Source organism: Clytia hemisphaerica, unplaced genomic scaffold (genome assembly GCF_902728285.1).
Source record: "Clytia hemisphaerica strain Z4C2 unplaced genomic scaffold, Clytia hemisphaerica genome assembly, whole genome shotgun sequence".
In the NCBI taxonomy this organism is placed as follows: Eukaryota; Metazoa; Cnidaria; class Hydrozoa; order Leptothecata; family Clytiidae; genus Clytia; species Clytia hemisphaerica.
This window is the reverse complement of record NW_027103875.1, coordinates 379,937-407,427: the sequence shown is the minus strand read 5'-3', so window position 1 is coordinate 407,427 and position 27,491 is coordinate 379,937. Positions and strand designations below refer to the sequence as shown.

The 27,491-nt window shown below is 36.6% G+C and overlaps 2 protein-coding genes across 2 annotated transcripts in view; one reads left to right on the top strand and one right to left on the bottom strand.

The window, feature by feature from the left end:
• The window catches only part of LOC136808395 (myosin-VIIa-like), a 43,521-nt gene extending 16,494 nt beyond the window's left edge, over positions 1–27,027 (top strand). Inside the window, exons 26-49 of the mRNA XM_067064934.1 lie at positions 223–351; positions 2,419–2,592; positions 3,236–3,463; positions 3,812–3,982; positions 4,440–4,505; positions 4,717–4,970; positions 6,030–6,196; positions 6,694–6,881; positions 7,776–7,991; positions 8,295–8,373; positions 8,774–8,868; positions 18,176–18,231; positions 18,373–18,438; positions 18,958–19,056; positions 19,475–19,580; positions 19,910–20,024; positions 20,675–20,767; positions 21,085–21,191; positions 23,050–23,168; positions 23,520–23,589; positions 24,098–24,214; positions 24,631–24,714; positions 25,483–25,602; positions 26,179–27,027. Of these exons, the coding sequence (XP_066921035.1) occupies positions 223–351; positions 2,419–2,592; positions 3,236–3,463; positions 3,812–3,982; positions 4,440–4,505; positions 4,717–4,970; positions 6,030–6,196; positions 6,694–6,881; positions 7,776–7,991; positions 8,295–8,373; positions 8,774–8,868; positions 18,176–18,231; positions 18,373–18,438; positions 18,958–19,056; positions 19,475–19,580; positions 19,910–20,024; positions 20,675–20,767; positions 21,085–21,191; positions 23,050–23,168; positions 23,520–23,589; positions 24,098–24,214; positions 24,631–24,714; positions 25,483–25,602; positions 26,179–26,271 (3,012 nt within the window). The 3' untranslated portion in view covers positions 26,272–27,027. The remainder of the gene's footprint in view (positions 1–222; positions 352–2,418; positions 2,593–3,235; positions 3,464–3,811; positions 3,983–4,439; positions 4,506–4,716; positions 4,971–6,029; positions 6,197–6,693; positions 6,882–7,775; positions 7,992–8,294; positions 8,374–8,773; positions 8,869–18,175; positions 18,232–18,372; positions 18,439–18,957; positions 19,057–19,474; positions 19,581–19,909; positions 20,025–20,674; positions 20,768–21,084; positions 21,192–23,049; positions 23,169–23,519; positions 23,590–24,097; positions 24,215–24,630; positions 24,715–25,482; positions 25,603–26,178) is intronic.
• LOC136808382 (uncharacterized) lies at positions 10,787–17,799 on the bottom strand. Its single transcript, XM_067064915.1, has 7 exons — positions 17,685–17,799; positions 16,472–16,614; positions 15,097–15,222; positions 13,850–14,101; positions 12,235–12,780; positions 11,530–11,643; positions 10,787–10,994 (listed from the first exon to the last, which is right to left on the bottom strand). Exons 1-7 carry the CDS (start codon positions 17,715–17,717, stop codon positions 10,871–10,873), a joined length of 1,338 nt encoding a protein of 445 aa, XP_066921016.1. The 5' UTR covers positions 17,718–17,799; the 3' UTR covers positions 10,787–10,870.
• Positions 27,028–27,491: the final 464 nt, after the last annotated feature.

Below are 27,491 nucleotides of genomic sequence, written 5' to 3'. Positions count from 1 at the left end.
AAGAACTGAAGAAAAGAATAAACTTTATGGCAACTCCTGAACTTGGGCGCAGGATGTACATTTTGTGGATTGCATTGTGGAGTCACAAGAGTGCTCAAACTGCGAGCAGCGAGCAATGCATAATGCAAATAGTGAGCGTCTTAAATGAAGACTCTCCACCCAATCCAAGAGTGCTCAAACTGAGATTAAACTGTAATTTACCCTCCTCCTCCTTTCTTTTAGTTTTCAAAGTACTTGATGAACTTCATACAAAACGGCCCTGACTCGACAGTCACGTACTGTATGAAACGTTTGCGACGTACCATGAAGAACGGAACACGTCATCAACCGCCTAGTTGGCTCGAACTTCAGGTAACGTCCATTATTTTTTAGTAAGACTGAATCCTGGGTGATTTTTAGACAAATATTTGAGGGATGGTCTGGAAAGAAGCATATTTAAAAATATACAATAAGAATTTTCCCTAAGATTAATCGGAGCCAAAAAAAAGGTCTTTAACGCCAAAAAATCAAAATTTCAATACTTCAAAAGGTGATTGGCCTTGGATGTCAAAGATTGATTAAAATTGAGATTTTTACGATTTAATTTTTATTTCCTTTAATGGCAATACAATCTAAGACTTTATAAGGAACACATAATTTTTTACATATTTGAAACCTACAGACATCTTTACACACGCATTTGATGCGCACAAAACAAAAAGAAGTGATTTCTTTCAGCGAACTTGTTGGTGGAGGTTGAAGGCTGGCGTTTCTCTTCTCATCCATAACCATGCTACCATCTTTGTTTTGGTTGTCATGGAAATACCGTCCTCCAATTGAATCCAATAGTAGTTTTTTGTTTGTTCTCATGGCGCGAGTATTCACGTTTGGTAGCAATAATCCCGCAAATAATACCAAGAAAATGTTAATCGCCTTGAACATTGTGTTTTCTTCAAAATAAATTATGCTTTTTCTTCTTCTTCTACAAAAGTTTTAAACTTCGTCGAATTGAAGAATGCTTTTTCGTCGAACTTTTTCATAAGCGCTTAGGTTGCTTGATTGAGAGAAATGAGTTTTTATATGAAGTGTCAAAGGAGACAGACAGCCATTCGTCTTCATTTTAAGAAAGATTGGAGAGCAAACAATCTCAATGAAACCTATATTTTATGATGATCTTTAGATTAAATATAAAAGGTTAGATTTATTGGCCATGCGTGATTAGAAAATTAGGAAAAATATTTCTGGCGACTATTTCCAACTAGACACATAAATTATCTAGTTTTGAAATGGCGGCGAATCACGTTGGATCCACGATAAAGGATGTGTTTTTTTTTCATTCAGAAACTGGTACGAATAAAATTTGACCTTGAAAACTAGTGAAGCAGTCGATATCTTTCATTAAGCACGATTTTGAATTTACATAACTTAAATTCTTTTAATGTCTTTATTTTCAGTTCTCAATGATTTCGTAGTTTGTTGTTATCCATTGATTTGATCGGAACCTTTTCCACTTTACGTTTCTTTATCAGAAGTTTTTCTTTTCTCGGCTCCTTGCGTTTCTCCTTCTTCATCGAAATCATACTAAAACAATCTTTGACCGGAGATTCCCAACAAACTTTCCGGCATTTTCCAAACAAACAAACTGATTTACATTTTTTTCGCATCTTATATACGCATCTTCCGTTCCGAGGGAGGTTGGAGAACTTGATGCTCCCGAGTTTCGATAAAACTTCATTGTTGACAACAGTTCTAGATAAACCATCTTTGCTTTTACAATAACAAGTTGAAATCAAAACCATTAACAAGGTTGTCACCAAAACAGTAGTGGTCCAACTTCGCTTCATTGTTGCTGGATAGTTTTATTGAATTTATCTTGACCTCCAATATGTCATCAACAAAATGACTTTCTTTTTCCTCTTTTGAAATCTCTGCTGTTTCGAGGGTTGATTATCTTAAGAGTGACGTAAACGCTTCAATAAAGATCATCCTTATTAGACCTCAAATTCCTTCAAGTACCTTCTATAGGTGTCCTCGAGTTTTGTCGGGTTGAATTTACTTTGAAGGCCTTTTTGAACTGCTAAACAGCAACTATGTCCAAATCCTTAAATGACGTCCAATTTTCTCCCTGCTGTGATTCCTTCTTGACCATTTTTGTATACTTGGTACTTTTGGTCAAAGAAAGGGATCTCTATTTCTATAAAACTGGACCGGAAGAAAGTTTAGAGAGTTAAGCGGTGTGTAATGTAAAGAGTTATATTACAGAGTCTTCATAACTCGAACAAACATGGAGCGCAACGTTCTGGAAATGTAGAAATTTCGAGTAATTGAGACTGGTTTACAGGGCATTGTTGAATGAAAGGACCACACAATTTTTCATTCGAGCCAAGGAGACTCCACTTTATGATATCATATTACACCTCTGTGTGTCTCTATTTTCAGGCGGTGAAATACAAACGCCATCTGCTACTTCCAATCACTTTTATGGACGGCAACACCAAAACTCTTCTCGCTGACTCTGCAACGACTTCCAAAGAACTGTGTGAAGAACTGGCTAAGAAAATTGACTTGAAAGATCAATTCGGTTTTTCACTTTACATCGCTCTCTTCGATAAGGTAATTTATTTTCGTTATTGTTGGACCTTCTATATCTTTTACTTTAATACCACTAAAAAACAATCCCCCAAAAAGTCGAGTCTCAGTAAAGAATTGAAGATAACGCGATTGTACTCAAGCCTAGTCCCTTTCAAGAAACCTTATGACACTCGCTACTATCTTCTGTTGTTTAAAATAAACTTGATCCCTCTTGAAAGTAACTATATTGATATCTACTTAGATGATTGTGAACCGATCAAATCCTTTCAATGTAAAACGGTCGAAATCTTACATGCCAGCTTAATCTGATGACTCCTTGATAAGTAATAGGCCTTGGAAACATAGAAAATTAGTTTGGGTCCGGGTTAGGTCCGGACAATAGGCTAGGTCATTTTCAGGCATGTTTTTTGTTATTCAAATTTAAGTTCATTTAATGCATTCAATTCTTGTCAATATTTACTCAATTAGTCATATATTCAAATATCCAAAAACATCAATTACTTTTGTCAATTTTCTAAGATCAACTTCTCTAGTTTATTTTCCAATTGTAATTTTTCAATAAATTTTTCAGTTTGAACATTATCAACATAATGACTCCAATTCTTGTCCAAACTCCCCAACAATTAGAACGCTAGGCTTTTCTCAATATATGTTATAATTTTAGGTTTCCAGTTTGGGATCTGGATCCGACCACGTAATGGACGCCATCTCTCAATGTGAGCAATACGCTAAAGAGCAGGGCGCTAAGGAACAGAACGCCCCGTGGCGGTTGTTTTTCCGTAAAGAAATTTTCTCACCGTGGCACAACCCGACCATCGATTCTGCGGGAACCAACTTGATTTACCAACAAGTGATCAGGGGGGTCAAGTTTGGAGAATATAGGTGTAACTCGGTACGTCTTCTTTTTCCTCATGCTATGGAATGAAGAAGTTTACCTTCCAAAGTGGGGGGGTCGACTTGAATTTAAAATTCAATACCTCGGAAAATCTTAGCGCAAAACTTGGGATTTTTCTTAGAAGGAGAAGGAAAGCCTCTGCTCAAGATATCACGATGTTTCTTAAAAACGTAGATAGATCAAGCTCTTGGAGATTTATTGTCAATAAGAATGTAATAACAACCGGTTTCTGAAGGCTTTACCCAATACATACCGCAGAGATGAATTATCTCGTTTTAGGGTGCAAAAAAAGTCTTCATTATACTCAGTTTTATGTGAAAATCACGAAATCTGTTGTTTTTTCAGAAAGAAGAATTCGCAGATATTGCAGCCAAACAATATTACATCGAATATAAGAACGACTTCAAAACATCTCGCGTTAAAAGTCTCTTACCAAACTACATCCCTGATTCGTACTTACAAAACACGAAAGCTTATGACATGTGGTGTCAACTTATCGCCACTCATCACGATAAGGTACGTCAGACTGGACCCCAACACATCGGCCATCGGCCTTGCTCAGCAAAATCCTATTCGAATCCCGACATTATAGTGTAAATTACGAATGCTCAGAAACTCTACATTCAAGTCAGAAACGTGTTTAAAAAATTTTGATAATGATTGATACATCATCATCCACAGTATGTGATTTGCGTAAAAAAATGGCATTTGTATGCGGACTTCCATGGATTCAACATAGGCGTAGCGAGATACCCTGCAAAATTTATGAGGGAGTGCAGACGTTTATGACATATTCATTATCTTTTGATAAAACAAAGACAATAATTACAGTGTCGTAAAAACCGCTCTCACCCATAAATTTTGCAGGGTATCTCGCCACGCCTATGGATTCATTTGGAATCTCAAATGGTTTCAAGCATGCATCTGAAATCATCTTCATTGCTTGAACGATTCTTTCTTTTGTTCTTCCTAGTTGGTGAAGAATCTTTTCAACGAGTATAATCAAATCTGTGAACAAATCAAACGCAAAGAATTACCTGTAAGTACTTGCTCCTCACGTGTATTTTACAGACCTGTCTTACTTTGTACTGCTCAGTTTCTTTCTCGAAATTACAAATTGATGCCGGCTTATTCCCCTTGAAATAAAGAAAAACTATGGCTTAAAGTCTTGGACTATATTTTGACCTACTTTAGACGCATTTATACACGTTCCTTAGGATCTAAGGTTTAACGATTTTTTTGTTCAACAGTCCGACTACTTCATCAAGAAACGCAACCCACAGGACGCTTTACGAGTCAAAGAAGACATCGTGTATCACGCCAAGTTTCGTTGGCCTTTACTCTTCTCCCGTTTCTACGAAGCTCACCGCTTCTCCGGTCCTGCTCTTCCTCGTGACGACGTCATCATTGCTGTTAACTGGACGGGGGTTTACATCGTTGATTCAGAGGAACGTGTTTTGATGGAATGTTCGTTTCCAGAGCTTCTAGCTATCACTGGTGGAAAGTATGTGACTTTTTATAATAACCATTCCACTGTCAACTTTTGTTATTTATCTTTCAATGTACAACTTCGGTGACACTTGAGCACTAACCATCCATGAATCTGTTAGCTAGGTCTGCAATAATCCATGGAGGTATAAAGAAACAGGAGAAGTATGCTATTGTAACCAAGCTCGCCCTACGATTAAAAAAGTTACGATGTATGCATGCTCATAATCTCATATATCGTGCATTTTTAATGAGCTCTTTTATCCATAGGTGAAATCCTATTGGCTCATTTAAGCTTTAGAAATTAGATGAGACGAGATTCATTGTTTCTGACATCAGTGTAAGAAAATATTTGGACTAAAAAAAGGCCTGTAAACTTGACAATCCTTCATCAAATGATAAGATTTTTCGATCAATGTTTTCCTTAAGGTGAACTCTATTGCTTGATACTTTCCTCCAAAATTCTCCAGCGACTTTATGTCTACAGATTGAGTCTGGAATCGTGTGTGCTTATAAAGAACTTTTCATTTTCTGGCTTGAGAAAATATATTTTCAAAAAAAAATTGAACGGATAGCGAAATGGAACATAAACTTGCTTCGTGGACGAATTTTTATCTAATTTTCGTATATTAAAAGGCGAGAATCTTCAATACTGATTATTAGAATGTTCATAGCAAACTTGAGTTCTACTAAAAAGTCTTATTTCATCGGGCGAGCTTAGAATTTCTTTTGATACATTTTATAAAAGAAATCAAAAGATTTTAACGACCAATTACCGACACATTCAACTCCTGTTTTTCTTTATACCTCTATGAATAATCATTTTCTAGACCATACCCATTTAGAAACATCCTCCAGTCCTTAAACCAAGTGCAGATATTTTAGCTACCAAAATCTGCATATATTTCTATCTTCTGTCAAAGTTTTACCGAATAGGGACACCATTTAAAAGGTTATTCTCATATGGGTCTGACATTTGATTGAGCCAAGTTTAAAAGAAATACTTTGAATATTCTACATTCTGTGTTAGACTAGAAACAAATCAAAATGTTATTTCTCTTTTTTCCACGCACAGTGACAAAGTACCAGGACAGAGTTTCACGCTATCGACGGTCAAAGGACTTGAATACACATTCACTTCATCTAATGCGGAAGATATCAGAGAATTGATCAGTTTTTTCTTGGAAGGGTTAAAAAAACGATCCAAATATGTGGTTGCCACACAAGATTACAGCTCTAACAGTAAGTTGAAAAATATTGAATACCAGGGTATTGAGCACTCTTTTGAATCTAAAGTCAGTCATACAACAGAAATACTGTTGACAATATCTGACTTGTATCAAATTCAGGATATTTATGGACCTGATAAGTAATACAGTATTGGTCTCCCAAGGGGGTATACTTTTTCTAAAACGACTGTTTGTATATAAAATGCCAGCTTTGGATCCTTCCCTTGCTTTCATTGTATAGTTTCATTTGTATATTTTTTCTAAGAACCAGTAAGGTTTGACCTAGATTTGATCAGTAAAGTTTGGCACAGTTGTCCTTGTTTTTTTTTTTTTTTTTTTGCTTCAAATTTCAGTCCTGTATTCTGAATACAAATTACCATCACTTCTCTCTCTTAAGGAACCGTGGAAGACAAAAAAGTAAAACGCCTTCCTTACTGCATGAATAAATATTTACGGTAAGAGTATTTTCAGCTTGAATTTAAAACACTACTCCATGTTTTTTCATTTCAGGTGAGACGTCGACCATCTTATCCTTACGTAAAGGGGATTTAGTTTACTTGGAGGACGGTCACGGTGAAGACGTCATCACTAACGGATGGTGTCGCGGTTATTCTGAACGTACGCGCGAACACGGTGACTTCCCGTCTGAATGTGTTTACGTGTTACCGACGGTTGAAAAACCGCAACGTGATGTCCTGGTAAGTTTCTTTTTCAAAAGTCCTTCATGAAGAACTAAAAGCAAAATGTTTTTCATCATCATCAGTTTCTCATTCATATTTCATCGTTTAATTTAATACTTTCCACCCACAAAAAATGCGACTTACATGTTTTTTTTATATAAGCATAACGCTTATAAGCATATGAAGGCTCAGATTTGCAGAATTCCTAAGCATAACATGAGCATATATGTCAGCCTAAAATATTTTTCAAGTGGTCATTTTTATCTGTTTAAAAAAGTTTGGTAGAGGTCAAGTAAAAAATAAGACATTCCACGGCTAGCTATATTCCACTGCTCCCAAAATGTGAACAAATTTTTACAAAATTTCTGAAATTTCATTAAAAACTTGGGTCGGGGTGAATCAGAAGCATAATTCTTAAGCATATAATAAGCATAAACTATGCTTGGATTCTTTGAGAACTTAAGCATACACGAGCCTGACCAAGGGGCATACACTTGCTTATAAAAAAAAACATGTAATGTCTTAAAAACTTGAGATTATTTAACATATAAGAGAAACATCCTACCGTAGCTCTAGAAATGACGTCATCAGATACTGCAAATGAACAAACTTGCAGAAATATGACATAATTTTTAGTCATAGATATAGATAAAGTTAGTCACACTCTTTAAAACTCTTTAAAGTCTGTGTACAATTTTAATTATTAGCTTAATGGTGACATTGAGTCTCTCTAATTTTGATGGGTGCGATCAAGTCGATATTGACATTCTCTAACTTGTATGAACTTATTTGACACTTTCTTGTCGTGGTTGTTAATAATGGATAAATCAAAATAAAGAATAAATCGAACAATAAAAAACTTATTTGACACTTCGACAAACAACTAACGTTGAACATCTTTTCTTTCTTCAGGAGATGTTTTTCAACCAATCAAACGTCAACAATAACAACACACAAGGGGCGTATCCCGCCTCCATGGAGATTGATAACATTCCCATCCCGGAACGCCCGCATACTTTGGAAGAATTCTCCATGCAACATTTCAATCCGTTACCGAAACGCACGCTCAGCAAGACGCTGAACTCCATTCGTAAAATACGCAAAGACATTCCGTGGGCTTTCACGAAGGTATGTCGTCTGGTGAAAAGGCCCCCCTCCGTAGTTAAATTTAATGAGAAGATTTTCCAGCTCAAAAGTTTATATTTGATCGGGAAATGATTTCGCATCTGCTTGATTATTACTACTTGGAAAATTTCTATCAGGCAAACCGTAACTGCTTTCTGATGGGGGGGATTGCACAATCAGAAACACTGATGAATTCTATTAGTAAAAGTTGTCTTTGATAAGTTATTTTACCTTTTAAGTTGATTTAGTTACTTTATTTTTCTGTACTATGATAATATAATGATAATCACATTTTCTTGTTCACAGGAGCCGATCAAACAACCATTGATGAAGCGCTTGAATGACATCGAAGAGTTGAACAGCAAGTCCATTCAAACCTTCTTGGATATCCTTTTCACTATTCATAAGTCCATCTGTTCTGTTTGTTTGTGTAGCCCGGTAGTTTTTTTAAGAAACGAGTCCTCTAATTAGGTTGAACAAACCTTCTGGGTGTAAGATCAGGCTAGCCCAGTAGTTCAAGAATTTGGGAAATGATATATAATTACTATTACTGCAAATGTTAAATCTTTGCATGTTTCATGACTGTATTTCGTACAAAAGTCGTGCCAGCTGGTCAGGGCTTCATTAAAACAAACGAATGACTTCTTAAAGGCCTTATTATACTTGGTTTATCCTCTGAAATACCATCTCCAATTAAATTAGTTCAGTTAATTTTGAGTAGGTTTCTCTATCAATGGAAAAGACCAGCTCTTTCATAACCAGTTTGATCCTTAACCACTATGCACCTATCATGAAATATATGGGTGACTACCCTTCGTCCAAATCCGTCCGCAAAAGCACTGACCTTACTGACGCCATGTTCGAATTCCCGCTGCTACAGGTAACGTCATACTTGTCAACTCATATTTTCATTCCTGAATGAAGTTAGCCCGGGGTCCACTTAAAGCTTTTTGATAGACTGGATGGCGCGATTAAGTGGCCCGTTAGTATCTTTCAACTCAGTAGTTTTTTTGTTATTTGGATTTTAAATATTCTCTTTCAAAATGGCAACCTCAAATGCTCCTAGTCTACTTCACTGGACTCAGCGTCATCAAAAATCATCAAAAAGCAAAGTTCAGCAAGAAATAGACTTTAGTCTAGAATGAAGTATAACACATATCTATAGCTAGTTAGATGGGTGGGGATTGCTCGTTATTTTGTTATAAAATTTGGAATACACAACGCTAGAGAATTTTCATGTGTCCCAATTTTTTTCGGACATTGTTGTATTTTAACAACCAGAACACAGCATGCCTGAAAGTCATTAAAATTGCAATATTTCGTTTTAGTTTCTAGAAAGCTCATAGGGTCAGCCCAGGTCTATGTCTTAGGCAAAAAAATAGGTCCCCCCCCCCAAATATTAAAAGTTTATTGAGAAAGCCCCCAGTCCTATACCTAGTATAAAATGTTTGTTGATTTTTAATATCGTTTTTAGGAAAATCACATCTCTAATAATTTTTTTTGCCATTCTCGAAATCTTAACATATCAGGTCCCCACAAATATAATGGCTGTATTTTAGCTCCCGGTTTTCATTTGCACTTTTTGGGTGTAACCCCCCCCCCTCAAAAAAAAAAGTCAGGGGGGGTTGACGCTATGGAAAAACTGTGTGAACGTCAAAATTCGAAACGTCAAAAAAGACGTTACAAAGCAAAACAGATCGAAACGGTTTCGCTCCACTATTTTCATCAGAACGGCCGTTTTTTTACTCCGAACCGTTCCGAAATGAGTTTGAACACTTCCTATCCGTAACAAAAGCCACACTAGAGCGATACGAGACCGTAATGTCTGAGGAACAAGGTTGAAATACTTGAATCTTCCCTACTTACTCAGACAAAGCTTTATCGGTCATCTTTAAGTGGTACCCAGAAAGAAGCCATTACAATTGTAATATTTAACATTTAGCGGCGCTACATCAAATTACCCTCAAATTCTAAATGTCAGAAATATAAATGTTTCTAAAGTCGATATCTTCGACAAAATTCAATCTCTGTGCTATGTTCAGTATTCTTGATATGCGTAAGTCATTTTTCTAGCAGAAATACCCGCAAAAAATCCGGGATTTGACCCCTCTCTGTTACTAAAAATAGAAGGTCAAAATCCGGCTTTTTTCGAGTGCTTCCGTTAAGAAATATGACGTCATCTTGACCTACGCATATCAAGAAAACAGGCACTAGGGCGGGTATTAAAAGATCGAATTTGAAGCAGAAAAGGTTGTGAAACTATGTAAGGGATAGAAACTTAGTTCTTAGTTTGAGCTTGGTAAGTAAATAGCACAATCGGAATGATTTTGTTTATCTAAAAATATATTTCTTAATCAAATATACATGGATAAATAATTTATAAAACGAGTTAACAGGTTAAATAGTTGATAATTATATATACAATTAAAATTAAGGTAAATATACTGTTTGAGTTTAAGCACAAGGACTGTCAAGCAGCTATGCTTCCAAAGATTTCAGGATATTTAAAAATGGTTTCAAATTCTTGGTATGCGCAAGTTAATATTAAGTCATTTTTCATATCGGAAAACCAGAAAAACCGGATTTTGACCCCTGTATTGCTATTTTGAGTAACACTCGAATTCCGGTGTTTTTGGATGTTTCTGATATAAAAAATGACGTAATTGACTCATGCATATCAAGAATTTTTATTAAAAATGTTTGAATGTTTACTTAATTTATTTTGTATCTTTTTTTTTTTGCCGTTACCAAGATGCTTCCGGTTTTGGCAACGTTTATTGTTTTTTTGTCATTTTTTCATTTTTTTTTCATTTTTTATTTGGTTTTCGTTTTGTTGTTGTTTTTGAAGATTTCTCGTATATAACGTTGGCGGTGAATTACTTCTACCAGAATGATGATAAAGATTGAGGGCGTTCTTCAGGGCGGAAGAATTCCATCACCTTCGTCAGAATACTTTTCGGTGGTGGGGGTGTGGATTTAAACAAGGACGAAATCATCGAATCCCATCTAAAATGACAATAATATGATATTATTAAGCTTGCACTCAGAACTGGCACACAAAAAAACAAAAGGAGTATGTATCCACCCTTTAGAGAACGAAAGAGTGATTGAAATTTCGAACAACGCATAGTTTCGCGTCGCAAGGAGAAAATGGTAAATACTCTGATTTACCATCGTCCGCAGTAACTCAGGATCCAAACAAACGAAAAACTACTAGTCTCTACTGCCGAAAACACAAAAATGCCTAAATGAAGCAAGCTATTGCCCATCGTTTGAAAAAACGCTTTTTTATAAGAACTTGTTGTTTACGAAAATAATTTGTATAAAACGTGCATCGTTGGATAAACATGAAAGCGAAATTGTGTACCAAACGAACTTCCTTGCTTTTAAAATCTCGTCCAAAAACCCGAAAACGTAAGTGTAAAAGAATGAATACCGCACAAAAAGTCTATTTTCAGGAATTCTAGACTCTAAGGGTGCTATTTTTGAAGTTAATCTCTTTGCAAATTAAACGTATAATTAATGATAAAGAATTCCTTACCCAAAGTATGATTGTTCTTCGGTTTCGGTACTAGAAAACCATTCAAGGTTCAAATAACTCAGCGAAGAGCTTGATGGTGTTAGTGGGCGGATATCCTCGCTGGGTGATTCAAAGCTACAAAAATAAATGCAAAATCAAAAATTAGAAATGGGCCTTGAGAATGCTGTACATGTCTGGGATAAGGATCATAGGATCATCAAGCTGCAGACACGCTTATATTCTGAAATTCAAATTTGACTGAATGTAATTTTGGAAACACCCATTTATCTTCTCTATGCTTTTAAAGTAATCAGATTTGTAAAATAAGTATGACTTTCCCTGTGATCACTTCATATTAATCATATTTCTGGAAAAGGGAGACTTATTTGAGTTGTTTAGTTGCAAAGTAGCGACCATAGCATGAAGGTAGAGCATCCAGCTACGGTCGCTACCAAAGACTCAGTACAAAAATGGTACTTGATACCTCTCTGTTTTATGCTTTTCTTTATGCTCAGCAATTGAGGGAAAAATCAAGGATAAGTGGAACCCTTCCCTGCCTTCAGTTAGAAGCTAAAGTAAAAGGAGCCTTCCGGTTTCCATCGACAACGGTCGCAAACATACAAGCATACATGTTATTGCATATATCTACAAATCTTTTAAAATTGTCTTAGTGGCGTTAATTAGCTCACCGCCACAGGAATGGAAGCTAATACTGGTACCGCTTACCTTGAAAAGTCTCCAAATACATCAAAATACCAGCACGAAACAATAGTGGTAGCTATTAGAGCAGCCATTCCAAGTAGAGTAATAATTTTCAATTTAGATCCAACAGGTTGGTAATTTTTGATAGCATTTTTAATTTTGGTGAAGGATGAGCTGAATGTCTTGAGAGATGAACCATCGTTGTATTTTTTAATAGCAGCTTGAACGTAAGAGTGCAAATTAATTTTTGTGATTGTTGTTGTGAGGTATGAAGCCAAATTGTAATCATTCAGTTTGTAGTTGATGAACGAACCAATATATTTGTTCACCACAGTTTTAACGTAGGTCAAGCAACGGTTAAGTTTTTCAATTTGTGTGTTAAGAATGGACTCGAATTTATAGTTCTTTAAAGGTGTTGATCGAATAAACAATCCAATCAAACACGTCACTACACCAGCTATGAAAATGTACGACGCAGTATCCGCAGATTCATTCGTGATCTCTACTTCTTCGGTTGAAATCTCTTCATCAAGCACCATTGGTGTTGATTGTTCGTTGTTGGTGATTATTCTAAATTGAGAAGGAAATGATTATTTTTCATTTTTGTTACATAACCGAGTTTATGTACCGAAGTCTGAAGTACGGTAAGTGAAGTCGACACAAAACCAAAGTCGATGGTGGATCTAAGGCTCTATATCGCCTTTGCTCACCTAAACAGGCGACGGTATTTTGGTCACATATTTCTGTAAAGCCTGAAGAGCTAGATGTCGTGCTTTAGTCTCTTCTAAGCAAATATCGCAAATAATATTGCTGCTATCGTTTTCGAAAACCTGCCAAGCTTCTTATTGGTCAAGCGCTGAAATTCTTTTTCAATGTCACGTGACCTAAGTAGGATTTCCTACCTAACCTCAGCACACTTTTCTCAAATACATAAACTCGCTTTAACGTATAGCATAAAAGTGAAGTAAGCAGGCAGATTATTGTTCAAGTGCAATATTATGGTAAAATGATTATGAGAATCAGCGAATGGAGTCTATGTATAGGCTTCATGGTTACAACCCTGTCTCGAGAAAAACCCGGTTGAATCTACTAAGACTACGTATAGGTGGTTACATGGTGTTGGCTCCTACACGTTTTTAATAAGAACAAACTATATAAGAACATAAGGCTTCAATGGCCAAAACTAAGAACATGTTAAGAACATTTTAAGGCTTCGCAGACTCTAAAACACCCCATTTTGTAGGAAAATGGACAAATATTCTTAAAAAGTAGCGAAAAATAAGAACATGTTAAGAACATGTTAAGAACATTTTTAGGCTTAAATCTCCAAAAGTTAAGAACATCCGAAGGCTTCAAAAATTTTGGATGTTCTTATAAAAAACGTGTACATGGAGTTTTAGAATCTCCTATATTTACAAAGCCCTGTTCTAATGACGTTCCAATAATTTGAGTATGTACGCCTACCCTTAAAGGCCGCGCGTCCGGTAGGTCACTTTTAATAAGGAATATGAAATTCTTTCACCAGAAATCATAAAATGGGCTTTTTATTTTAGCCCTCAATTCAGCCACTAAAAACTCCTGAAAGGATATAGTAGAGTAGAAATTAATCCAATGAGGTGAAAAACTAGAGATTACTTACTGAATATAAGTTACTACACCAACAGCTGATGTTACCAAGGCAAAGGAGCCAAAGGCCAACAGCCGAAGCACGCGTGATTGGATCACCGCCCTTTTTTTCCAGAACAAGAAGCCGCCAACACACGCCACGGTGACCATACAAATGGTGGTAACGAGGGCGCATGTGTAATCTTCGTGGGGCGTTAGCGATTCAGTCTCTGGTTCAAGTTCGGGTGTTAGTGGCGTGGTCCCATCTGGTACATCTGGGAAGAAGCTGAAAAAAAAACAGAGGAAAGGGGTTAGGTTTTTACAAAGGTTTGGATGGTTTAACATAGTACTTAATTGGGAAATCGAGGCGTGTAAGGTTTATAAAGTGTGTTAAACTCTCTCTTAATAACCAATTTGTTCCAACACCTCGTCCTTTTCACCAAATTAATTTCGTATTTGATTCTTCAAAAGTGGTTGATTTTTTGCATGCTCGATTCACTTGTGTAATTGCTATAGCACGCAGTACAGAATTTTCTTAATAAGAGTGTGCTAAAACAGGCCCGACGGAAGCTGGGAGACTGGGGAGACTTCAGCCTCCCCACGTTTGAGCAAATGAGAGTTTTTTTCTCAGAATCCTAGCAAATTTTATTTCATTTTGAGCCGTCAGCCTCCCCCACTTTTACGGTTGCTCCGCCGGTCCTGCAAAATACTAAATTGCTTCAATTTTTGGTCGACCTACTACGCTACCGATCGACGATCGGTTATAGTCGGTACACAGACCTAATATATGTTAAGACTATTACGACTGTTACGACTAAATTCAAAACTCATTGCCCAGAGGGTCTACTTTCATTGTCTTTCCTGATTATAGATTTTTCAAACCGGCTGCTGTGATGAAGTGCGGGTGAGAGAGGGAAGACGATGAGAGAAGTGTTGCTATTTATGAAACATATTCGGTTTTAGCCAGTAGTGGCAAATTTAAACTAGACAAAACTTGTATAAAATTTGCCACTATTGGCAGAAACCGGGGTCTTTCCGTAGAAAACATTACGTCATGAATATCATGAATAGGTAGCGACAAAAGGCTAATCAAAAGTCAACACTACTTTACAATTGAAAAAAAAGCTTAAAATGTTCTATTTGGCATCGTCACTAACTACTGAAGCTTCATAGATATTAACTGAGATATTGATTTAGGTTTCTTCCCTTTTAGAGTTGGTATTAATGCCGCGAGGTCTATTAATAAACTATTACAACTTAAATAAAAAGAAGACGACTTACCCTAAGTATCCCTCAGCGAGGATACAGCAAGCCAAAATGCTCACCATCGAAAGGAGTGCTATTCCAGCCCATTTTCCCAGTCTGTATAATAATTTAGAGTAACGTTCCATGAACGTTTTGGTGGTTCTAAATAAACGAAAAGTAAGCTTGATTCAGATCACATTCTTTTAAAATAAGAACAATCTTATAGGACCAATGAGGCTCAAAAATGCTAAAAAATATGTAGAATTTAAGAACAATGCTGAGCCTGGAAGCACTATAGATTCTAAGTAAATGTAGGGTCAAATTAGGATATCAAACCTAAGATAATCCAGTTTTGCCTCAAAATCAGAATATAGTTCGATCATTTTAGGCTCAAAGTGCCAAAAAAGAACAGCTAAGCCTCATGAAAGATTTTCTGGTTCTTAATTTTATTAATCCGCCACTTTGTGTAAACTAACAAACAAGTTTTAGTCCATCTTCCAGTTAGATGAGACTTTCAGCAAATTTTTAGGGGAAGTAAAGATTTTAGAACTGTTTTTTTTACAGCGCCTTTTTTCTAAAACTTGTGACGCCATGCCATAAGATAGTTCAAGTGATGGCTCAAAAAATATAGTGTGAACGTGACAGCATTGCGCGTGAATCTGCCAGATTCTGCGGTAATTTGTGCCTTTTCTCTTTAATCACCCGAATTCGTATAAATTTCCACGAAATTTCAATGTATTATCAATGTTGAGGAATGGATGCCCGCCCGGGGGGGGTACTAAGTTTGCGAGGTGACGGGTATGTTCGAGCTAAGAATCGAAAATCGACGCTTAGAGAGAGGAAAAATCGGCGTGAAGCTTTTCTTAAAATATTTGTCAATTTTCACTCGACTTTTTTGGAAAAAAACCCTTTTGAGAGAGGAAATTTCGATTTTCGTTTATTTTGAGACTTGTGAAACTTGCAGAAACTCGATTTGCTTTTAATTGGTTTTTGTACCCCTTTGAGAGATTTTAGAGTGTGAAAAAGGGACCCTTATGGCTCGTTGCACATACCCGGCACCCATTTTGCCTAAGTACCCCCCCCCCACCTCGGGATGCATAACTTCAAAATTATAAGAAGATAGTTCATACGATTAAAAGGTTGATCGCATATTATACATTAGCCAAATTTTTGCTGCAAAGGTTTTTTATACAGATATGTGAAGCACAAAAAGAATAGAATGCAATACTATGTTTCACTACTGGGAAAGGTAGCCTGGTGCTAATTAGTCGTTACTCCAGGGTTTACAAAAAACCTGAATACAAGATTGAGGTTTTGTTTATTTTTGTCCCGACAAGCGCAACGAGCGGTTCAAGAACTTGGCTAATAGTCAAGAATTGACTTACTAGGAAATATAAAATACATTACTCACTCTATGTTGACGTCAACGACGTCTGTATTATTCACCGGTGTCGGTGATGGTGTCGGTGATGTCGGTATGGGATCTTCGTTCCATCTCTGGCTCCCCCCTTGTTGGATGTCGGTCGTTTGTTGACGGTTTTTTAAGTGGATAATCTATGAATAGAAAGAATGATAATGCAGGCATTGGTTTTAGAGACATCACGGGATTCCTTTCACGGGCTTAAATTTTCGCAACTATACATACATAGACGCTTTCAATTAGCGCCCCGTCAGCACCTTGAACTAACTACCGAATTCCCCTCACATGGCATGGGTTGACCCGGGCGAAGGTTCATTCACTTGCCAAGTGAACCGCTGCGAGTAGGAATCGAACCTCAGTCGCCTGTGCAGCAACAAAGGTCAATGACCACTTTACCACAGCGCCTTTAGATAGAGCTACTCCGTTCCTAGCTGAAGCAAAATAATCTTTGCCATCTTTGATAAGCAGACCATAGTTCACTGCTGGCAATTTGATCGATCAAGCCTATCTTTCGCCTCGTTGCTTCGGGGCATTCAGGTTTTTTTTGCTTGATTGAACAGATTGCCGGTGCCGAACTGTGACCTACTGTGACCTAATTTCAGCAAATATAGCAAAGATTATTTTGCTTCACCTGCGGTTGCTTGGGAAATACAAAGTAGCTCTATCCAGTGTTGTGGTTATTACAGAGGGAGGGCGTTCTCTAATCAAAAAGGGTGAAAAGAAGGGGTTTTTTTGAATTTCGAAATGTTTTCCAAAGATATTGCCAGATACGTGGACACTTAGAATAGAGTCTACTTTTGGCCGAACTTTGCTTTTTGGTAATTTTTTATGACGCTCAGTCCAGTGAAGTAGACCAGGTCGCCATTTTGAAGAAAAAAAAATGTTAAAAACCCAAATAACAATAAAACTACTTGGAGTTGAAAGATATAATCGAAAATGAGAAACAAACACGATTAACAAATTTGCAATCCCTTATTTTCAAATAAAAATATTGCTTCATACTGTTTTTACCTCAACTACAATCTGTTTTACAGTCCGCCTAAGCAAAAGCATATTACCATATACTACCCGGCCACTTAATCGCGCCATCCAGTCTATAAAGAAAGCTTTAAGTGGACCCCGGGCTAGTGGACACTGTATTGTGTCACAGAGAGATGGTGTATTCAATTAGATTTGTTTAGAATTTAAACCGAAAATTACTTACAGAATCCAGTCTGCTAAATGTGTGGTACAACATAATTGAATATCAAAATCTGGTTTTTATTTGGAGTGTTGTTGAGATGAAGTAGCCAAGGTGGAGTGCGGCGCGTCGGATTGTGGCTATGTAAAAACAGAGTGTAGTGTTTTAACTACATTCTACTCTTTTATAGCCATTGATCAGATTTTGTGACGTCAAATATCCTTTCTTTCGTAAATTGACGTCATTTATTTATTATTATTTGATGTCATGTAGTCAGTTGTTTTGAATAAAAAAGTCCATATCAATCTCCATAGGAACTGGTGAATATAGTCCACGTCATAAAATGGTAGCCAGAGCTAAAGCATATAATTAGCAGATATAATTAGCAATGGAAAAAAGAATGCCTGTAATTTTTAATAGCCAAATACAATGCTCTATGTCCCTTGCTTTGTGATGCAGAAAAATGTAATAAATTTTGAAAGCCCGTGAAATCAATCACTGTTTTTTATTTGTAGGAACCATTACGAGATGAAGTGTATTGTCAAATCATCAAACAACTCACTGATAACCCGTACGTTAACTATTCTTTTGTCATCCAAAAATTGATTTAACTGCAATTGAGTTTCTTGGGGAATTTGGCTGAAGAACTATCTACTGTAATTACTATTTATATAAAAATGAGAAGATAATTTCTTTCCATTTTATTTTCCAGACACAAATTGAGTGAGGAAAGAGGCTGGGAACTAATGTGGCTATTGACTGGAAGTTTTGCTTGCAGGTATGCTTTTTTACGGCAGAGGGAAAGTGATTAAACTTAAAGCAAGGTAGAATATAACAAAAACACATAAGAAATAGTCTGAATCGCAGACCTCTATAGATATACTTGCTATAATGTATAAGAAATATTTTAGCTAAAGGATGCTCAGAGGCCAAAGAAGCGGTCATGTCATGAATCGATACCAGGGACGGTTTTATCCTACTTAGCCCGAGTTTTTGTGAAGAATATTAATTCGACGGTAGGGAAAAAACATTCAACCGGGCTGTAAATCTTAAAAATGGTTGAAAGCCATGAAGCTTGAAAGGATGGGTTTTTGAGACCTAAATAATTCTGGTAATATACATATTTTAATGGCGTCAGCAGTTTTTTTATTAATTAGTCCATTGTGGTTGATGCTCCATGATCTATAACTTTCCAGTCTCAAAAAGTTTCTTTTCATCACATTCCCCTGGTTTCTACAAGAGTTTGTGTACATGTTGTCATATGCACTAAAACCTTTTCTCGTAACAATTCTTTTAGCACTCGCTTGCAACAAGATGTGAAGTTGTTCTTAAAATCGAAAAGTGGCCAATGGAGCATCGCTGGTGATTGTTATATTCGTCTTCACAAAACACTCAGGTTAGCCTCTAATCCTATCATCATGTAAAATGCTTCGAACTATATTATCAGAGGGTTCTAGTAGTAGATAGGCAAAAAGCAAACGCGAAACCTAGGTAACTTTCGCAAAAACTTTTCACCTTTTATGTGTGGTAGATATGTATAACATAAAGTAAGAGAACAGAAAATAAGCAAAAAAAAATGTAAGAGAAAAATTGTAGTGCAAACAATACAAACTGATATTATCCAGCAACGGTTACCATACAAGGAGTTTACTATGTTTACTTTAAATGGACTTCAATCAATCGAAAAATTTTACTTTCACCTTAGTATTTCTTGGCTTAAAAGGGTTCTATGTATAAAAGAGAAAATAAAATGAAAACTACACACTATACTATACGTATATATAATATTTCTTCACATTTTCGTTCGTTTCCAGACAAGGTCCACGTAAATACCCTCCACATTTAGTTGAAGTAGAAGCTGTCCAAGAAAAAACTGTTCGCATTTTCCACAAAGTTTATTTCCCGGACGACACCAACGAAGTAAGTTTTGTTCGAAATTTCATCCCAAGGTCTCAAGTCTTCAAATATTTCTGCTTTTTAATACCATAATGATCTAATAATCATGCCCTTTTGTTCCAATTTCATTCTAAGGTGTGTTAAGAAGCTGGTGATCGAAATTCCAGAGTCTTTAAATATTTCGCTTTTGCAATGCCATAATCCTCTATTGATCCCGCCCTCTAAAGAACCCAAAGTCTCAGAAAATATTTGCCTCTTAGTTTAGTGTTTTCCTTCGGTGAAACGTTTTGATGAATTTTCCTTTGTTATAAAATTTTGAGATAACTCTTTTCTAAATTTTCCACATTATCCAGGCGTTTGAAGTGGAATCGAGTACCCGTGCAAAAGATTTTTGTGATCAAATTGGAAAGAAACTTCAAATTCGTTCATCAGAAGGATTCAGTCTTTTCGTCAAGATTGCTGATAAAGGTATGAACGTTTCCTCAATTTCACCTAGAGACCACTCTTCTTATGACTTTAGGAATGATTTTTTTGTCTTCAGTTTACACACTTGATACACAGTTTACAAAGGATTACATAAATCGAAATGAGGCTTAGTTTTGAGCCTTAAAATATTCTTAAGTAAAAAAATTGCTATTTTCTAATAGGCGCTCACCATTAACCTAACAAAACTTTTTATGTTTAAAAGTTTTGCAGATTTCAGCCTTATGATTCTGTTTCAGCTTTTGCTGAGATTATGTTGAGGGTAGTGTTTTGATCCATGAGAGATTTTCAAACTTTTCTTAGATATAAAAGAATAATTCTTCTAAAAACTGTGCATTCAGCTTCAGTTCAGCAAACGATGTCAGTGTTTCTAATACAAGACTTCTTGTCAACTTGGAGACTTTAGAAGTAACATTTGCCTAAAATTCTGCATACATTTTGAGGTGTTTTTTTCCGTTTTACAAAAATTTTGATCTCTTGTGCCCGTTGCTCGAGTATATCTGCCCTGGAAGGAGTTCGTGCTACCTCTTGATACAGTGCAGTTTTAGCTAACAATTACCAAGTATCTTCACATCTATAAAGAAATAAAAGTTTTAAATCAAGTCATCATCTTATCCTCGATTCCTTTATTTCAGTCATCAGCGTACCTGAAGCAGACTTCTTCTTCGATTTCGTACGCCATCTTATCGAGTGGCTGAAGAAAGCAAGACCCATCTCGCAGCGTGACGGTAAGGAGTTGAAAATTCGTACAGGTAGAATTAGGATAGGGGTTAAGAAGGTGATACTTTTAGAAGTAGAAATGCACAACCTTTTGGCAATAAACTTGTTTTTGACCAACAACTAAAAGAGCCCAGTACCTCAGTCTATCATTTGACTGTGATTTTCACAATTGAAGAAACCGGATTTTACAAGAAGGTGATCATAGAGAACAAAAAGGGTCTGTATAAATCTTCAGAAGGGGCTTCAAGCTTTGATGACGTCGCCTGTTTAACTGTAGACTCTCCATCAACTAACCGTTCCCTTCTTTTTCATGTTATGACTACAGGTGCAGCACTAAACATGAGTTATCAAGTGTTCTTTATGAAGAAACTCTGGACGTCGACCGAGATTGGTCGTGATCCAAATGCAGATACCATCTTTCACTTCCATCAAGTACGTCCATGCTTATTCATTCTGTTAGAACCTGTAGGAGCAATTTTATGGTACAAAATGAGTGCAATGTTTTCCAATGCTTTGTTGAAGTGTATATCATTTCAAAGCATTCACCCTTACAATATCAGATATACTACCATTTTACTACCCAGGGGGGGTCAGTGTACCAGAAGTTGGCATGTATCCTGGGGTGGGTGGGTGTTTGAGAAAAAAATTTGTCATGTACTACCTGTGTACTATAATTGGGGTGTTGGGTCCAAAATCGAATTTGATTTTTACTACCTGTGTACCAAAATAGGGGTGTTGGGTCCAAAATCGAAGTTAAAAGGGTGGAAACAAAAAGGTTCAGAAATTATCTGCTAAAATAGAAATGTAAAGTTGTTCTATTATAAATTGATCAAGCCAAGTTTGTCCAAGATCATTCTTCCAAACTTCTTGGGATGAATTGAAATCCTACTAGATCCCGCTGAAATGAAGGTTTATTGAGTCAATGTAAACATTCGAACATTTGAATTCAAACATTCAACATTGGTGCCAACTCTCACGCATTGGGTGTGAGACTCATGCATTTCCACATGGTATCACGTAATTTTTGAAAAGTTTGATTTCTCATGCATTTTGGATTTTTGAGAAAAAGTTTCCTGTTTTTCCGATTTTTGGAAAAAAGTTTTCCCAATTTCCCAATTTCCTGATTTTCCGAAAAAAAGTTTTCCCGATTTCCTGATTTTTGGGAAAATGTTTACCCAATTTTTCGATTTTCGGAAAAAAGTTTCTTTATTTGCCAGATTTTTCTAGGCAGTGCCCAGTAGTAAATGGGGGTATGGGGTGGTTTTGGTTTTTTTCCAGGTACTACTTGGGAGTAAATAGGGAGTATGGGGTGGTTTTGGGATTTTTCCATGTAGTATGGTGTACTTCAGGGGTGGGTGGGTGTCAAGTTTTGAAAAATACCTTGTAGTACACATACATGCCGCCTTCTAGTACACTGACCCCCCCCCTGTACTACCCTAAGTATTTCTGACATCTTGTTGCTTTATGAAAAATCTGGGATGGTCTTTGTCTGGTTCTACCAAGGTCCAGTCTCTTAAACCAATCCAATACCTCGTCCCTTTTCGTAATAAACTAAACAAATTGCATTGCATTTGTGTTGACCTCCCTGGGAGCAAATTTATGGTACAAAATGAGTACAATGTTTTACAATGCTTTGTTGATGTCTATAGATGTGGGGTATAGACGGGTGTCTCAAGCTGTTGTTTCGCTAGGTTTGTGACCGAGCGAGAGTGGGCCGATTCAAGGTGGTGTTAACCTCCCCCCTCGGTGAAATAATATCAAATACTTTTGGTACTTAGGGTATATCTGGTCTGGTTTGGTTCTTCCCATTTCCAGTCAACCAAACAAATACCCCGTTTCTTTTCATTTAAAACTGAGGTTCCATAGTATGAACCCCCCCCCCTTTTTTTAAGGGGGGGGATCCGAGTTTTCAAGGAAGGCTTTATAGGAGGGGGTGGGCAATTTTCCAGTTAAAATGGGGGGTTTGAGCTTATAGGGGGGGGTCAAATAAAAATGGGGGGATAGTAAGTTTTTGGTTAAAAAATTTTTTTTTTATGTTATATGTTGATTTAAGTCAATAAAATTTAATATCACATAATTTCGTAAATGGTGCGGGATCAACAAATTTTAAAAATAGGGGGGATACCTTTATAGGGGGGGGATGAAATATTAATGGGGGGGGTTCAGACCCCTCTGCACACTATGGGTTCTTCCCATTTCCAGTCAACTATACCGAACAAATACCCCGTTTCTTTTCGTAATAAACTGAACAAATCTCATCGCATTTGATCTGTCTGTTTTCTTTGTTTAGGAATTACCGAAGCTTTTGCGTGGTTATCACAAGTGCACTGTTGAAGAAGCCATGACTTTAGCTGCGTTGCAATACAAAGTCCGTTACGGAGAAGATAGAAGTGCTCTACAACAAATCACGTATGATATGCTGTACTTTCCTTCTTTTTGCATGTCAGCAACCTTAACCGGTAAATAGTCGATAGTCCGCCAGATTCTCACGTTACTACGGGTGGAGAGATATTATCTAAAACCGTTGAGTAATTATTCAAAACTTGAATCTCGTCCATATTTAGTTGTACCAGGCGATCATGGTTTTTTGGAAAAAAGTGACCAAAAAATTGCGTTTTTCTTGCTCCGACGAGATTTTCGATAAGTTTCTGCTCATCTTCCAACGAAAAAAGTTTACTATCGATGTAGGAAGTATATTTATAAAGGTCTGCGATGATTCAGACTAGATTTTTGAGTACTGTTCGTTTCTCTTGCTTATAGAAAACACTTGGAGCGTTTTGTCCCTTCAGCTATGATAGCCAGTGTTCAACCTATCGATAAATGGCGAGAGGTAAGGAAACATGCAGAATGTCTCAAAAGTGTGACCTTAGAATCTGAAATCCAAAATGCGCACCCTTGAATAACGGGTCTTTTAAAAAACGAAAAATTAAATTATTTGAAGTTATACGGTAAGGGTAAGTATAAGTTTAGCCTATTCTCACAAGCATGATACGATTCCTTTCCTACTAAGTATTTATTACGTAAACTTATTTAAAGGTTTTGTACTTAAAGGTTTTGTTTTTAAATAAGAGTGATATCGTTTGCTTGCTCATCAATATTGATTCACAAGCCTTTTCACATTGGATTGAAACTGATGTGGAGCAAGATTGGTCAGAAAAAGGAAAAAAAACAACATTTTTTGCTTATATCAGCAGCACAATATAACAATAAGCAGACACTGTCCTGATATGAAATATGTGTCTGACATGAAACGGGAATACTTATGTAAAAATAAGACCTTTAAATGAGAAATTGATTGACAGCTCAGCTGATCGATGATTTTTGAATTATTTTTTCAGGGCATCGAATATCATTATAAGAATTTATCAGGACGGAGGAAAGAAGAATGCAAAGTGTTGTTTTTGAAAATCATCGCTAAGAAAACCACTTTCGGTTCCGCTTTCTTCGAAGTTCGAGTAAGTGACTGATTCGTTTGATCAGCAGGTGAAAAGGTCGCATAACTAAATCCGGTCTTCTATGCTGAAAGATTTTGTCTCCCGTTTTCACCTTGAAAAGTGGCAAAAAATGACTAAAAGTAGACGAAAATTTGAAAGATTTTCTAACTTCCACCCTGCAAATTGACCAAATGTCGGCCCTGTCAGATACACATCTTGAAAATTAGTACATTTGGGAAACTGTCAGATATCTCCGGAGGTTTGAAAAAGGCACCCTGTGTAACCAAGTACACCTCGGGCTGAAAAGGTATAACTCGTGCAAATCTCGCTTAAAAATCCGTTACAATATCACAATGCAGATAGAGTTCCCACAAATTGTAGCTTTTCCTTTGTAAAATTGAAAGCATTAACTTTTCTTTTCGTTCGTTCCTTTGCAGCAAACGACCGACCCAAGATATCCCGACCAACTTCTGATCGCAATCAATAAAAATGGTGTCAACCTTATCGACCCTAACTCAAAGGTAAGACAAATTAAAAACTTGCATTGGCGGGGAATCGAACCCCGGTCTCCCGCGTGGCAGGCGAGAATTCTACCACTGAACCACCAATGCTATGCACAATTACTGAAATTCAAGCACTTTAAATCACTTTAACCATTTTTTCCATGCTGAATATGATAATAATTTCCAAACAACCAGCCTTATAAACTGTACAAACAAGTTTTGTTGCTGCCAGAACCTTTATAGATCAGATACGGTACGGCTGTACCCTAACTCTTGAGTGACATTCCAAACATCGACATTAATCAAGTTGTCCCCCTTGCTGTTATTATAAGAGAAACGTCACTCATCCTTCTCGTTATTGTCATAAAGAGAGAATTTCCTTTCTCTTTCTCGTAACATGATGACTGTAGTTGCCATGGTTTCCAGATTAAGTGATTAATCCCTCTTGAGCTTATAACTTACGCGCTTCTCAATTACTGAAGATATGTAATTTCAACAGAACAGAGATCTCGTTCCTTTCCTAGTCTAAAAGTAGAGAGAGAGAGGGTTGACGCCCTCACCTTCAGTGTAACGCATAAGTTATGGGTGGGGCTTAGTCTGGAGCGCAGACCTCTACGAAACTACAGGTACGTTTGGAGTAAGAATTCGTTAGTGGTTGCCAGCAGCAACGAGATTTCGTTATTGTAAAAATTAACGATTATAGCAGATTATAGGAAATTTTGAATTTCAGAAATCACGCAAAAGTTTCTTAGATGATCCACTAATGTTTTTCTCTTTTCCCCACAGGACCTTTTAGTGACGTATCCATTCACCAAGATTTTTAATTGGAGCAGTGGAAACACTTTCTTCCACATGACCATTGGCAATCTGGTCAAAGGAACCAAACTTCTTTGCGAAACCAACCTCGTAAGTGACCATTGCAGGGACTACTATGTATTTTTCCTCGGTACTTCCCAACCCGACTTGCGTCGCCGTTGGTACATTAGTTTGAGAACACATGAGAAAGTCTTTTCAGAAAAGGAATCTCTAGTATGTCTAACAATATCTCAAAAGTACAAACGGCGGATGCAAATAAAGTTTTAAAATAAGGCTAAACGCATCCCCTCTGATATGTTTTGATATAGGGGATGTGTATCGTTACAGCTAGCCTGTTTCAATTTTTTTTAAAGCTCCAGAAATCCAATGGTTGTAACCTCTAGTCATTCAAAGTTTTAATTGAAGTTTTAAGAAATTTAAAGATCTTTACTCAAACTTACTCAAGCAAGCTAATCAAGTTCCAAAAATCTCAAAAACACAAAGACGGTTGAAACTCTCGGACGAGCATTTTATACACGATTAGCATCACACGAATCAAAACATATCAGAAGGGATGCGTACAGTCTAGTGTTGACACGTTTTGAGAATAGACTTTAAGAAAAAGGTTTTCTAGCCTTAGGTAAATTTAAGATTTGTTTTAAATACTTTTCTCTCGTCTTTTAACAGGGCTACAAAATGGACGATCTACTGACTTCTTACATTTCACAAATGCTTTCTACCATGAACAAACACAAAGGAACTATTTCATTCAAACGATGAGATTTGATTGGTTCAATTTTTACCACGTGATGATGATTAACCAATCACGAAAAGCGATGGAAGCTTGTGATTGTTTGAAGTAAACCTATGAGATCTGGAGATGGGGAGAAGACGTTGAAGTGCTTTCTCCATATGAGGGTAGTTTTTCCGGAAAGAATGTTATATGGTGACAAAATTATCGCGGAGTAAATGAAATATAAACTTTATGACTAGATGTAGCGCCATAAGAAGATTTTCGATATTTGACATTGGGGGGGGGGTAACCACAACCATGGTTCGACCCAAGGGGGGGGTGAAAACCAAAAATCAAAGAATTCAAGAAAGAAATTGTACTTTAAAAAAAAGGTTTTTGAGATTTTAAAATGAAGTTCTAGAGTTTTTGAAAGCTCAAAGAAACAAAAACATTCATTTCCAAAGTCGCTTTTCCAAACATGTCAATCTGCATTAAATTATCCCATTTTTTAGAACGAATTATACCAATATGTGTAATTAGTATACAAAATCATACAATTATTATGACAAGGGATTTTCACTAGAAGAATTGTTTGATAAAATAAAAAGTGAATTATTTTATAACTTTTTTTATATTTCCATATTTATTTCTTATTGTTTAGTATTCATGCACTCTCGACCTTTCTGACTCAAGCCTTCATTTCTAAAGTTTACCTCTTTAATTGGGATACTTCAAAATCTAGACCTAGGATACAATCTAAATAGCACTTTAAAGCATTGTTTTTTTTGTAGAAATTTTGCACTTTATTTATTAAACAAAATGTACTTAGCTAATTATTGTTATTTATCTCAAGATAATTTTATTACAAATTTCTTTGTTTTTTAGTTCGTTTGTTAGTTCACCCATTCCTTAGTTCGTTCGTTCGTTTGTTTACTTTAATCATTCATTCCATCATGCCTTCGTTCATTCATCCATCCATTTGATCACTGTCCCATTCATTCATTCATTCTCCCATCCATTTTTTCGTTCGTTCGTTCGTTCGTTCGTTCGTTCGTTCGTTCGTTCGTTCGTTCGTTCGTTCGTTCGTTCGTTCGTTCGTTCGTTCGTTCGTTCGTTCGTTCGTTCGTTCGTTCGTTCGTTCGTTCGTTCGTTCGTTCGTTCGTTCATTCATTCTCTCATTCATTCATTCACTCACTCATTCCATTGATCTACTTACTCATCCTGATTTTCGATTGCTCTTAAACTTTGAATTGACATTCCATCTTTT